Consider the following 15,286-nt stretch of genomic DNA (forward strand, 5'->3'; position numbering starts at 1 on the left):
CAAAGACAAAACAAAGCACAGCAAACCACTTACCCTCTTTAGCCACGTGAAGTGCTTGTAAATATCAATCTCACCATCCATGCTTTGGGCCCATCTCAGCAGTCACATTCCCAGGGTTAAAAGAAACTTTTGGAAACAAGCGCACTGCTTTGTTCTACAGGATATAGCTGTGACTTCTTCCCCTTTCAACCCCTCAGCTTCTGAAGTCTTGAATGTATGTTCGCATTTCAAGCTAAATCTACTGCCTCTGTCCCAGTCTTATCCCAAATGCTTCTCACAGATGTATATACAACGCACAACTGTATAAACTTCAGACTCTCCCCCAAACATCTGGTTTTTTTAAACAGCAGATCGGTTAGCAACGAGAACAACGTAACTCTAAAAACATCAAAAATATAACTTGCTAAATGATATTTAAAAAAGATCTTTCAAGAACAGTATAAATCTGCAGAAACTGTTCTCTTTTAATGTTGAATAACAAGCTAAAATTATTAAGCTGTCACTGAGAAACTATTTTCAAGTAATGCTTTCCCTGGCTTTCTGTTTCAAGAGAGGCTGGAACTCATTACCAAAGACCCCCTATTTCCTGTCTCTGTTTTACTCCCTGTTTATCGTAACACGACTCAGACTTCTTGGTTTATTTCAGGCCCAGACTAAAACTAAAAATAAGTTCTGCTCTTTGAATTACTTGCCTGTCCTCACAAAAAACATTATAAAAGAGAAGGAATTCAAGGACGATCCTGTGGATAAGTTAATTATTCCATAAACACTGCCAGAGAGGCAGTTTTCCATCTTAACAAAAGACGACGGTACCCTTCTAAGATTTTTATCTGCTGAAGCTGAAGTCTCATAGCATGGCAATGTTTCAAACTTGAACACCAGGATAATAAATGCATATGCAAAGCAAAACTCCAGCAAAGCAGGGAAGTTTAAAAGTACTCCCTGTTACTGCGGTGTCCTCTAGTGCCTCCACACAGTAGTTATGATTATGTTCTATTTTTTCCCAATAAACTCCAGTTTCCAACTTTGTTTGGTCTTAAACTGTACATCTGATTGTTCCATATATGAAGACAACGGATTAGGCAATGCCTATTAAGACTAAAATGCAGCTGTCCCCATAGGATTTTCGTGATGATCTCAGAACATTTACTTAGCTCCACATTTTCCTCAGTTCCTACAGCCAAACACATTCTCTCGTTTAAGAAAAAGTACAAGAATTTGGAAGAGCCATTGTCAAGGCTGCCCATCATTCTAATGCTATATGCAAAGAACTCAAAGTCTGAAACTGTATAATGCCCTGAAAAACAGTTATTAAAAGGACCTGTCACACTTACCTATATATCCACTCTCCAAACTGTGGAGGTTTCTGCAAGGTATATGGGGTTTTACTGTTTCAGCCATTCATGATCTTTTTTACCTGATGCATATCTTTTTAGGATCTTCCAAGTCACAAGCAGGGATGGATATAAACCTAGACTACCAGCCTTCTTTAAGTAACATATGGTTATATGTTATATGGTAATAAACACATGAAGTCACATGGCAGGAAAAATATGAAAATACTTCAAAAAAATATCACTACAGGTCTTTTAAAAGTGCTAATATAACTAAAATCACCACTAAACATAAGAAGGTAAAAGAAATATCTGTTTCCAAAAGAGAAGCATACCACAAGACAACATCTGCAGAGAACTCGGGTTGCTCTGTACATAGAACGTACTTACTCTACATTGGTTGTAGAAGTTTTTATACTGTATTAATGTTGATGAGATAAGCTCTTTCTTGAATAGTTCATGTCACCTGGCAAAAGCCTTAGTATATTGTCTATTTTGCGTTGAAAAAAAATCTTAAAAATTATTTAAGATGCTCTCGATATAGTACATTCTCTATCTGTGATACTGTCTCTCACAGCTGACAAACTGAAGACTGAATGGGGGTTCTCTTGAGATTAAAACATAACTCCCTACAGATTAAACCTTTTTTTTTTTTTCCCTAGAAAACTAGTTACCTGATTACAGAGAATAGCAAACGCATCAAACTATCTCAGATCTCTGCATATCCCATATCAGCACCACTAGAGTCTCAAGTTCCTTATTTCATCCATTTCAAAACAGAGGCTGTAAGATTTATTTCAGGTTTATTTAGGGAAGGGGAGGATCATACTCCCTTAAAATGTTCCAACACACACCATCTTTTAATGATTTTGTTTTTAATTAAAAAAATAAAAACTAAAAGAAAATTGTATTATTCCACTTTTGGTGCCTCAGTGTAGCATCTGCAATTAGGTGAACATCGATTTCTCCTATTAAAAGCATTTTAAATGACAAACATACCTTCTTTTCCCCTTGTCATTTGTCCTGGATTTCATGCAAAGGCACTTGATTTTGTTACAGTCGTTCTTCCTGATTAAAAGGTAAATGTGGCTGAATTTTCTGCATCTTATCAGCTATGAATGTTGACAACACACATTCCAGACAGTCACGTGTTCCACGTGTTCACTTTTAGCCTGTCACCTGCATGCTGAACTTTATGTTCTGCTTGAGCTTTGGCCTGGAAAAGTTTTAGGCACCAACTGAATGCAAATCGATTGCCCCAGATTCACTTAGAATATTTTCCCATTTCTCTGGAAAAACAGTTCTTTTTTTTTTTTTTTTTTCCTCTGGGCAGTGTGAAAATATGGAAAATATGTTGCAATGTGAAGATTGCTTCATTGGGTTACCACTGTGTTTAAAAAAAAAAGTGGGAGAAGGAAATCGATGTTTATACATAGTTCTTCACTGAGCACTAATGTCTAATTCAATGGAGAACTGAAGCCAAACCAAAATAAAAAATAAAAAATAATCCCCCCAGTATCACCAATATCCCCCAATACCACCATGCTCATATGACACCCCAAGGAGAGAGAATGATCTAGCTACTCACTCCCAGGAATTATCATTAAGCTTTTCCTTCATCCATCACTCTGGGCTCTTCCCAATCCTAATGTCTGAACTGCCTTGGAAACAAAGGGATTAGGACCAGATTTTATCCAGGAAAAAATTCCTCAAAATGCCAATTCATACACCTGTTATTCTCATACTGCAGAAAAATGTGAGAACTTGAGAGTGAAGACAGACAGAAAAAAAATGAAAATAAACCTGCACAAGAATACATGTGAAAAGAAATTCAGACCATTTGTGAAAAAGACAATAGCACTGGAAATCCTTTTTACACGGTGAGGAATGGCTTCAGAAATCTAGATGAAGCACTTCCTGAGTCTTAAGAGTCTTAATCATGATGAACTGATAATGCCTAAGGGACAGAGGAAGATAAGAATCTTTGAAAAAAAGGAAAGCAAGCAAGTAAACAAACAACTACTGCATTTTGTATATGAACATATTTGCTTTACTTGTGATAATTAAAAAACAACACCGCAATGAAATAAAGCAAACTAACAACAACAACAACAAAAAAAAACAACACAACAACAACAAAACACCATCCTGGGAAAGACTAGGAATAATTTTACATAGACACATGAATAAATATTCCTCTCCCAGCATAAAATGCACTCAATACAAATGGTTTAAATCAGATTAAAATCTGTATTTTAGAAAAATAAATCATAATTAGATGGCCATTATTTTCAAGCCATTATTGTTGCATATTCGGAGGAGAAGGGAGAGGAAAAAAAAAAAGTAATACTTCAAACAGGTGCAGACATGTTTGGAGTCATTCCCATCCGCGTGCAGTATGACATCACTTATCTTTTCTGGTTATTGCTCAAATAATAATAATCTGTCTTTCCTTGGCTTGCATAAAGGCAGCATTACCAATACCTTGATGAAGTTGCTGTTTATTAGTTCACTCACAGACATTTGCACATTCTTGGCAGTTGCAAACATTTTTTGCCGTATGCTGAAATACTTTTTCCAGCCCAAGCTCTAGAATAACTATAACTTTGCATGAAAAATGTGGATAGTAAGAAACCTGAGTACTATGTTTTGGCCTAAAAACTAGAAAATATTTTTTTTACATAGTAGGACAGTAAAATCACTGTGAACACTACCTGGCCCATACCTCCCTAACAAATTGCTACAGTCAAGAAAGGGATACATTGGCACATAAAGAAAATATTTATAGAAATGTATTCAAATTTTACCACACAACAATTACAATAATTGAGGTCTAGTTTTCAGCCTGAAAAGTTTCAATGCACTCCCGAAATTATTAAATTTGCACTAAATCAGTATATGAAATATTTGAAGCAGGTTATTTACCAAATAACTGTACACGCATCAACATTACCAGGTAACATTTTGCCTCTTCCAGTATAACCTATATTTAAGTTTCCCAGACGTTTAAATTTCAGAATGGAAAAAATCATTAATAAACCAAAGCAGAATAAGCTGCAGATAAATCCTTGCATTCCTTATTCCTGATAATCAATAGACAAATAAGAGCTTAATTATTTTCTTCTTAAGCATTTCATTAATTCAGGAAAACAAAGCACACGCTTATCTACCTACACAGCTGAGTAACATGCCATCATACTGTATGCTATTTTATATACGCAAAGTCTAAAATAACTATAATTTGTTTCATTCCTGAAAGATCATGAAACCTGAAAATGTTTAGTCATATTTTAAATAAGTATAGTTAACTACTTTTACTACCATTATTAGCATACTATTTCAAAAAGAGCATGAAGTACTTTTGTTGTGAAGTATATTATTGCTATCTTTGTCATTAATGATAATATCTCATTTGCAAAATGTAAACTTACTAAAATTTTGTGAAATCTGAATAAAGGTTACATACAGAAATACTTCAAGATTATGTCCTTCCTTCATCTAATGTTCAAATAATCCTTCAAAATCAATACAGGACTTTTAAAAAGAAACTTTTACCCCTAGGTTCTTTACATGGATATTACCTTATATCTTATCTGTTATCACAATTGTTTAGTTAAATAATTGTCTCTTACCAATCCTCTGTTAATTATTTGATGGAAAGCATTTTCAGATGTTACCTCTAGCTACACTTAGAACATTAGGTACTTCATAGCATTTACATTTATATGTTAATATTTGTTAAATTAATGCAGTGTATCGCATTTCAAATAATGAAAAACAATGAAGCTGGAAATTAAATGACAGAATATAACGTGCAATGTAAAACAGTCACCATCCATAACATTAGACACAAAAGAAAAGGCAAACATGATACTCAGCTGCTTAGTGCAAAGGCACTGATGTCAGCAGCCAAAGGAGTCCTACACAAATGGAGTTCTAGATAATATGAATAAATCGCATTCATCCTTTTGAAGGCTAATATGCAATTTCTGTATACAATCATGGCTTCCAACGGAGTAGATCCCTAATACCTCTGACAATACCAATGTGTGCATAGCTCACGTAGGTGATGATTGCCCCCAAGGGCTGAACTTCACAATATGTTATCAGGCTACCTTGAAATCTTGGAAAACTTAACATATAAAAATAGGCCTTGCTATTATAACAGGAATACCACCTTTTTTCCACGAGCACTCTAAGCCTACGGCCATAACACTGTTCAATCACTTCAATCAAAAGTTGGCTCTGTTCAGTATTATTGGTCATTACATGGGCGCAAGAAATTGCAGAAAACTAACCCCACCATGTCATTTTAAGAAATCGACCTAAACCAGCCCTACTGACTGCAAAGCTATTTTAATCTTGTTTTAGTTCATGCAGAGAAAACTTTCCTACCTCTGCTAAACATCTACTATGGAGAGCAGTCACTGTCAGAGAGCATAAGGCTGGCTCACAAACAACGATAGAATGTTAAAAATAAAATAATAATAATCATCCTGGTTTAGATAAATTCCATGCGAGCCATGTGCACCCCCCTTTCCACTGACTCCAAGGCGTTCTCTAGTATGCATAAATCGCTGGACATATGAAGGACACTGCTGCTTCCTGTGTGCTGTGAATTGCTCTAACATGCTTTGGGAACTCTGAGAGGACAAGATCTTCCAGTTCAGGGCTTCCTTGCATCATCAAGTGATTGAAAAAGAGCTGGAGCACAGCAGAGGACTGGATCATTCAAATTACGACTTGGACTACTGCTCAGTAAACATATCCATCCAATATTTCAAGCTGGCAAAATAAATATGAATGTATACAGAATGACTGCTTTTCTACACTGTCCCAAGCAGGCTTTGCTGGTACATTTTCAATTTAACATGTGCTAATACCACTCGGTAATGGGAAGATTCAGTTATATATAGCTCCATCGTGCCTCTCAACAGATGAGTCCTGCAGTCAAATCTACCAGGAGATAAATGTACTGGCTTTAACTGGCATTGCTCAGAACATATTCTCTTCCCACTCAGCTGTTACTGAGGAGTTCTACTGATGCATGCATTTAATACTTCTGTTTTTAGCAGCAATATCTTACATTCCAATTAAATATTTATACAGTGCTTCTAAGAACTTCTTGTAACCACAATTGTTTGCAAGCAAGTATGATTTTTTTTTTTAAACTAGCAGAGGATGTTACTATTATACCCCTTCTTTATAAAAGCATTCGTGTGCCCTGTATTGCAGTCATTTTCCGCCTGTGTTCTAGGCAGATAACTCTAAAATGAGTCCTAGACAGAAGTGAAGAGACTAGTGATTATGTTTCAGCAGAGCACTTTAACACATGCCTAAAATGCGTTTTTACACCATAAATTACACCAAGCCAGAATTATGAACTGGGGTTCACTATTTTAATCCAAGTCCCTGTGAACACACTGGAGGAAAGACATCCTTGATTTTAACAGACAGTGGAAACAATCTTCTGAATATTAATCATGAATAAGGGACAATCAAGTCTAAGAAATTTATCCTACTCCTGCTAACAAGTCTGTTTTTATCACAGCAAAAACAGCATGAAATGAGACAAAGCACAGCGTGTATCATAAGGCAAATGACGTCATTTCATCAAATTACTACATGTTCCTCTACTACTGTATCCTATCTTTTCCTCTTCCTGCTTCCACAAATTTAGAACATTTAGAAAGATTTTCAGAATTAAGCTTCTGAGAAAAAAACAAACAAAAAAAACCTATAAGCAGGGAAATACTAATGAGTTTTCAAGAACCAGTATTTTAAGGGTCAGTATAAAAAGCTACACAGTGAAGCAGCTTAAATTAAATACAGACATTCCATTGGAAGGAAGATCATGTTTTGCAATCATGGAAATGAGGCTTTCACTCATGTTTAAAATTATTTTAGGACCACCGTAAGAACATTATGGTTCATCTTTACTCAGAAATGGGTTCAAGAAAGATGTAGAAATAAATACAAGAATTAACAGCATAGACATTCATCTAGAGATCTGAAATGAAACTGTCTATAAATCTATTCTTTCTTAGCTCACCAAGTCAAACAGTCAGTTGTTACTGCAGCAGTTAATTTTTAATGCTGAAATTACTACCTGCTTTGTGATATGCCATGTGGTCACTGGCAGTATTAAAATATTTAACAAGAAGTAGTGAAACCACACAGAAAATTGTTCTATACAAAGTTTCCACGATAATCCTTTCAAGTCTCCATGATTATCTTGTGTCCTTTTTCCTCAGTTTTCAAGGCCAAAAAAATTACAAACATATAGCACGCAAAGTTCTTCAGTAGTTAAAAGCGTACTATTAATGATGCTTTATTCTATTTTTTGCTTTGTTAAAAGATTTGTGCTTTTCTGAAGTTGCAGAAACTGTTAAATCCCCATTCTATTATGTGTAGTAACAGTCTATCTAAATTCAGTGCGAACTCTGTCATACCTGCTTCATCTATCTCAAATCAGTGGCAGTGAGGTTACTGTGCCCAGCTATACTGTAAACTCAAGAATCCGATGTTCACAGATACCAGACCACAGAAACTCAAAAAGGAGCCTTAGCCAAAAGCATACACTTAGTTCCACAAATGGTGTGTGCTTCTTCCTCTTTCTTAAGGGATTGTAGATGATAAACACAAAATCTAACTCCAGCTGAAACACTAAATCACTATCAAAGGTTCCATTAAAAAAAAAAAAAAGGGAATAAAATAAATAAAATAGATGCTCTCAAAAGAGGAAGTAAGCAAGGTAGCATCAGGCAGGAAATACAAAGTGTGAAGTTTTCACACCCAAGGCAGATCTGAATTTTCCCACACCTTTGGTATTTACACCTATAGCAGATAGACCAAGGCATGTAACAAAATTGTTTAAGAACTAGCAACCGAACCCCAAACACAACTTGGTGATATTTCATGTCTGATAAAGGTACCAAACTACGGCACTAAGGGAAGGTAAGACTTTAGTCCCACCACCAATAGCGTTTGTAATCATCACAGGAACTTCCTGACTGATCAGCAATAGGTCTGCGTGTCTCAAAGCTGAGGGAAAGGCTAAACTCCACAGCCTTATTTATTTAAACGCTAGGTGTAGTTCAGCACAATATGTGGCAATTACCAAAGCTGCAAAGATACTTGAATTATAAGGCCAAGGAGCAGTTTTCTGTAGAAAGCATTTGCTCCTTTCTAGTACAATTGGGCTAGATGGTAGTTCTCAGATAAGACCCAAACACAAAAACAATACAAAGAAGGTTCATTCACTTGCTGTCTAACTTGCAATACCTACCGTTGCTGAGTGTCACAAACAGAACCAGTAGACGGCTATGCTCTGTGTCAAAGAGCTTTCAGAGCTGAATTAGGTTTTGATGATTGCTAATGATGAAGGAGCACACAAAAATATCTGGGACTTCCATTCCATACTTCTGCTTAAACCAAAATGCTAGCTAGGAAATGCACCTGTTTGACTCTGTTCAGACAGAGCTAATCTTGAACCCCCTTTCTGAGTCCCCTTCCTGCTGCTTCCCAGAAAAGCCAATAGAGGGCAGTAGTTTCAGTTACTGGCAAAGAGGAGCCGTATTTTCAATGTATGACCTGAAGGTGGAAGGTTTGCATCCAGTATTTTTGTAAAAATTATGGTTTGATTCAGTTCCTTTATCCTTTTTTTTCCTTTTCTCTTATTTTTTGCTCTTATTTGCAGATAAAGTACTACATGCTATGTTCTGTTAATAACAACTCTACCTCAGAATAAGAGAAGAGTTCTGTCCACACAACAAATTCTGAAATTTTTAAAAGCTTACATTAAGCCCTTTACAGAAAAATTAATGTTCTTTCAACCAGAGAATCATAGATTCATAAAAGATCCCGCGTTGGATCTTTTTTAGAGCCCTGGCTCTACACAGGACCACCCAAAAATCAGACCCTATGTCTGAGAGCATTGCCCAAATGCTTCTTGAACTCCGGCAGGCTCGATGCTGTGACCGCTGCCCCAGGGAACCTGTTCCAGTGCCCAGCAACCCTCTCAGTAAAGAGTTTTTCCTGATATCCAGCCTGAACTTCTCCTGAATTATATAGTAATGAAAACACTAAAAAGCTAACCATGTTATCTCTCTGCAAAAAGCTGATACAAGACATACAAAAGCAGCCAGAAATGCTATCATACTCTTTCTGCTAATAGACCCATATATTTTTAATTAAACGGATTATTTTGATTTGTTTGGTGGTTATTTTTGAAAAGTTCTGTGATGATTTTAGGTAACTCCCTCCCCAATCACAAAGACATACATGTACTTTAGGATGAAGTTTTACAGACACAAACTCAATCTGTCTTTTTAACTAAAAGTCAGCGAGCAAAACAAATTCAGTTTGTTCACCATAAGGCACATGTTCTTGTTTGTATACTTGATTATGCATTGCAGCTGCAATCATTTTTAATACAATTTCCAAACATGCTTTTAAGTGAAGAAGGACCATAAAATGACACATTCTTTCCCTGAAAGGAGGATGTTTATTGCTTTTAAAATTTATGTCAGATTACTATTTGTGTTTTTGGTGTCTAATGTATTCCCAGTGAAGGTAAAATGAGAATATTTTTGGCCTCCCCTATTCCCATATAACATTGGAATCAATGCAATTACTGTGTTCTCTAAAATCAGTGGCTTATTCACTACAAGTTACAGCAGCCACCAGTATGAGCTTCAAAAGAAGGTGCATGGACCCCCCCCAAAATAAACACATGTGGAATTAATCACCCACAAAAGAAAATCCCCTTCCAACCTAACCCATAAAAGCTCTTAAAAAAATCCACTTTAGAGTGAAGGCTAATAATTCACTACAAAGAGAATGCTTGGAAGAGACAGTTGCAAATTTTGCTTGAGAGCCTCTGGCATATTCTACATAATAGATGTCTGTTTTCTGGTGGGGTTTTTATTATTATTATTATTATTTTTATTATTATTAGTAGTATTTTTTCCAATGTGGGGTGCTTGTACCATCCACACTTGGAAAAATACCCTCTGTAAGGACAACTGTTAAGATAGGTATGTGAGTGTAAACAAGTGAGTGCAACACCCAAAACCATCTAAACGGGTGTTTGCTCAAAACTGCTCACACCAAAGGGGAGATGGCCATCAGCTGAAATTTACACTAATAATAAGGGAATTACAGACAGTCTTTTGAAATGATTGAGTCAGTTCAAAAAAGAAGTAAAAAAGAAGCGTGAAAAATACCAGGACAAAGGGTATAAGAATAACAGAGCAACAGTCAGAACCTGGTTTGATGCTGCCAGAAGCCACTCCAGCAGCACAGCAACCTCTGTTTATGTCTGACAAAGCACCTCCCTGTTGGAGGCTGAATATTCTGGCACTTAGCAGTTGCAACAACTGAGGACCCGTGTACATGACCTCATGGGTGCTTGCTCACCAGTACATGGGTTATGGGGTACGACATGGGCTTTTTTCACACATAAAAGCTAAAGCACCCACGTGTCCAATAGGTGATATGTTTTAACAGGGGAACCCAGCATGTAACCAACATTGTCTGTGAGAGCAGAAATAGTGCGTGTAATTGTGAATGTGTGTGTGCATGTGTATGTGATTAATTTTTTTTGGAATTAGTTACAGAACTCAATGTATAAATCTGAAGGTGTCCTTAACATTTCGTTAGTATCTAACATTCCAGTTTATTTGTTGTATTGCCGATGTTGATCCTAAGTATATAGTTCATTGAATTCTAGTTATTACATCTTTAATAAATCAACAAACTCCTTCAATCCCGATTTATTTAAACTATGTGGATTGGGCTTTTTTTTGTGACACTCCAACATTTCATAAACAGTACTGATCATAAATTTTGAGCCTTCCCATGTGAATGGATTCACTGAGCTAGAGTTCTCATTCTCTATAGCTTACCATGTTGACTATTCTTTTTCACATATGATTTACTACATTTCACAGCTCTGAGTTGTAAGCAAGGATTTTTCAGAACGGGAATTAACTTTGAAATTAAAAAATAAAATTCATTTCAATGAACTGAGCTGAATTTTATCAGAATTCTTCTTAATTTCCAATCTAAACTCCTGCTTGTCAATGGAAAAAGCTCTTACATATCTGAAGTCCGTGGAAGTTGTGTGCATGATTACAAATGGTTTGGATTTTTAAAATATATAAAAGAGGACTAATTCACACTCTAAGCTGGAGATACAAATTCACAGATTACTAGTAATTTTGTAATAAAAGTCACTGCTACTATGCATATAAATGTCTTTAGAATAAGTGCAGAATTTGTCAATACAGAACAGCACACAATATTTTAAGAACACAGTGATCTCAACATACTGCACTAGAGATACACCATACCACCAGTTTTCCCATTCTGTTGGTTCTGAATCCAGACTGCCCAACTGCTTTATCAAATGAATACTACTCTTGATGCGCTAGACAAGACTTCAAGGACATCAATAAATTGCAGCTCTCTGAGGGAACTGAGGTTTCTGTTTTGGCAACTTTCCCATGAAAAAGAAGAAATACACATATACAGAATAATAGAGTAGTCAAAATATCAAGTGCTACCTACTTCACAGAACTGAAAAGCTAACTTAATATCTCTGCAACAAAGGAGCCAAAAGCGAGACCACCAGATTCAAACTCTTCAACCCAGACGTTTAGGACCAACTGCGGTGTGAGCAATATTAAAAATGTATCTTTCATGCACTAAAATTATAGTTTACTGATTGCAAAGCTTTGAAAAGGCATAAACATTTCTGCAAAGGCAGGAATTCAGTAGGAGCTGGTCTGAGGATCTGGACTCCAAATCTAATAGTGTAAATCCAAACATTTAAACATTTGCCTCCACCTCTCTCACTTTCAAATCTGATAACAAATTCTCATTCCTTTCTTTCATATGGTCTGAAACAGGATTTTCCAGCCATAAACCTGCATTGTGCAGATAATGTCAACAAACCAGATGACAAGTCCAAAAAGAAACTACTAGTCCAACAAGATTAGCTTACTATAGGCATAAGGTATCTATAGCAGATAGTAAACACTGAACCAAAAACTAGAGTCACAACTGTGTAAGAGCAACATGCAGTGACAAAGTCAGAAGAAAATCCATTCATCTAGAATTGAGAAAGCGATAGGTAGTGTCTTGTCTTTAGGAAACCACCATTCACTTGCAATAGCAGGCTTGGTGAGGAGTGTTCTGGTTGGGCCTGCTATCTTCCCTGACTTTATGTCCAATGGGTCTCTCCTTGTAAGGTCTATCTGAATATCTGCTCCTTATACGGATAACCTTAAATCTTTTCCAATACAGCCAAGTGTTTATTCCCCATCTATCCCAATATAAATGTCTCACACACAGAAGCTAATGATTTTCTGCATTTACTACCACTGCCTGGTGTACAAGATACTTTGGAGATTTAAAACACCAATAGCTAAAGGCAATGGAAACGTAGCAATGAAAATGATAGGGGAGAATCATCCATATTTTTCCTACTTCTTTCATCAAACAATGTCATCAAATTCCAAATTGGTGGTTTAAAAATGAAAAATTTTATATAAAATATACTTGTGTGCTACCTCCAGCAAAGGATGAACAAAACCCAAATAAAACCAAAAAAACTTTTCTAAAACTTTGTCTTCACTATCTTTTCTCTTGCCCACACAAAATAAGGTCCTCTACCACCTTCTTATACTCCCACCTCTGCATTGCTTTAGTAATCATCTCAAAAAGCAGTAATACCCTCAGCTTTCTATGATTGCTTACCATCCACTGCAGTTCTCATAAAATGGGGATTTCAGTCATTATACAAATAACTAAAGTATCAAAATACTTGATCTAATGCTATTTCAAACAAAATGAAAAAGCTGTAAATAACTACTCACCAGATTCTCTTCAAACCACTCTCTTATACACACTGCTGTGGCCCCTGGAATTTGATTTCGCAATGCTTCTTTCTCTTGCGGATCCTCTAACATTTCCAACGCCATCTTTAGATCTTCCAAGAGGTGTAAAATTTGAAATGTGCCCAAGTATACTGACGGAGCAGGTGACACAATATCATAAGCACCATTAGCATACTCTGCAGCTGACTTTGTACCTAAACCAAGAAAAAACAGGAGAGTGTGATTTTAAAGAAGTGACAAATGTATAGCTAGTACACACTACAACATTTAGACTTCAAATGCTGATAAAGTATTAATATTTCCATTAAGGTTTAGAAATACTCAAGATAGCCACTAGATAAATAACGAGCACTTGAGAGGTATGTAAAATCATATTTAAAAATGAATTGCAACCTAGACAGCCTTTGCAATGTCTGTTAACTTACAAACTCCAAAACCTTAGTACAAATCACCTGTAGTTTTCTATGGTTGCCATGAGATGTCACTACCTTCTCAGCTACACTGAAGTCTCCACACAGAGCAGTGCTTCGCAAGCAACACAAGTCAAGATTCACACAGCCCTCTGACAAGAAACTTAAATGAAAATAGACTGTATTACCAGAAGCGGAAAAATATGTAACCTTGGGCAGGTTTAAAACACTTCCCACAGAGAACAAATCGACAGAAGTTAGCAACAAAAATATTTGATCAAGCTTTGCTAGCTCTCCAAATCACAAAAAAACCTCTAAAACACAGATACCCCCGCCATACCTTCAGCAGCAACATTCTTTTCACCAGAGCAATAAGAACAGCAAACACATCTCAATAAACATATATATTTATATTTCTAAATAAATTCTAGAAATAAATTCTAACTTTTTTTTTTTGGTGTCTGCTTCAATGTCTGCTTCAATTCAGTTCTCTTTAATATCTTTATCGATGATCTGGATGAGGGGATCAAGTGCACCCTCAGTAAGTTTGCAGACGACACCAAGTTAGGTGCGTGTGTCGATCTGTTCAAGGGTAGGAAGGCTCTGCAGGAGGATCTGGATAGGCTGGACCGATGGGCTGAGGCCAGCTGTATGAGGTTCAACAAGGCCAAGTGCCGGGTCCTGCACCTAGGGCACAACAACCCCAAGCAGCGCTACAGGCTGGGAGATGAGTGGTTAGAAAGCTGCCTGGCAGAGAAGGACCTGGGAGTATTGGTTGATAGTCGGCTGAATCTGAGCCAGCAGTGTGCTCAGGTGGCCAAGAAGGCCAACAGCATCCTGGCTTGCATAAGAAATGTGTGTGTGTGTGTGGCCAGCAGGGCTAGGGAAGAGATTGTCCCCCTGTACTCGGCTCTAGTGAGGCTGCACCTCGAGTACTGTGTTCAGTTTTGGGCCCCTTGCTACAAGAAGGACATGGAGGTGCTCGAGAGAGTCCAAAGAAGGGCAACAAAGCTGGTGAGGGGTCTTACGAGGAGCGGCTGAGGGAGCCGGGATTGTTCAGCCTGGAGAAGGAGAAGGCTCAGGGGAGACCTCATCGCACTCTACAAGGTACCTTAAAGGAGGCTGTAGCGAGGTGGGGACTGGTCTATTCTCCCACGTGCCTGGTGACAGGACAAGGGGGAATGGGCTAAAGTTGCACCAGGGGTTGGTTTTAGGGGTTTAGGTTGGATGGTTTAGGGTTTAGGGTTTAGGTTGGATGTTAGGAAGAACTTCTTTACTGAAAGGGTTGTTAGGCATTGGAATGGGCTGCCCAGGGAAGTGGTTGAGTCACCATCCCTGGAGGTCTTTAAAAGACATTTAGATGTAGAGCTTAGTGATATGGTTTAGTGGAGGACTTGTTAGTGTTAGGTCAGAGGTTGGACTGGGTGATCTTGGAGGTCTCTTCCAACCTAGATGATTCTGTGATTCTGTAATGGGCTGTCTTTGTTCTAATCTACATTTCAGACCTTTGCTTTCATTTAACATTTGTTTCTTTAACAACCAGTGAGATGGAAAACTTCTATTTGCCTTACTTTTTACTTTTTTTTTTTTTTGTTATTTACAATTCATTGCCTTGTGTACATAATAGATTGTACTCATG

General features: G+C 37.1%; 1 protein-coding gene across 19 annotated transcripts in view; it reads right to left on the minus strand.

Moving 5' to 3' along the window:
* Nucleotides 1–15,286, minus strand: part of PPFIBP2 (PPFIA binding protein 2) — a 112,759-nt gene that overhangs the window by 58,342 nt on the left and 39,131 nt on the right. For 14 of the 19 annotated variants that reach the window (XM_080592262.1, XM_080592270.1, XM_080592251.1 and 11 more), the window contains one exon: nt 13,217–13,431. In XM_080592262.1, coding sequence (XP_080448388.1) covers nt 13,217–13,431 — 215 coding nt within the window. Of the gene's footprint in view, nt 1–33; nt 869–2,333; nt 2,441–13,216; nt 13,432–15,286 lie in introns of those variants that run through there. The other 5 variants (XM_080592259.1, XM_080592264.1, XM_080592263.1 and 2 more) reach the window with 5 other exon arrangements.

The sequence above is a fragment of the Anser brachyrhynchus genome (assembly GCF_964034855.1).
Source record: "Anser brachyrhynchus genome assembly, chromosome: 5".
Lineage (NCBI taxonomy): Eukaryota > Metazoa > Chordata > Aves > Anseriformes > Anatidae > Anser > Anser brachyrhynchus.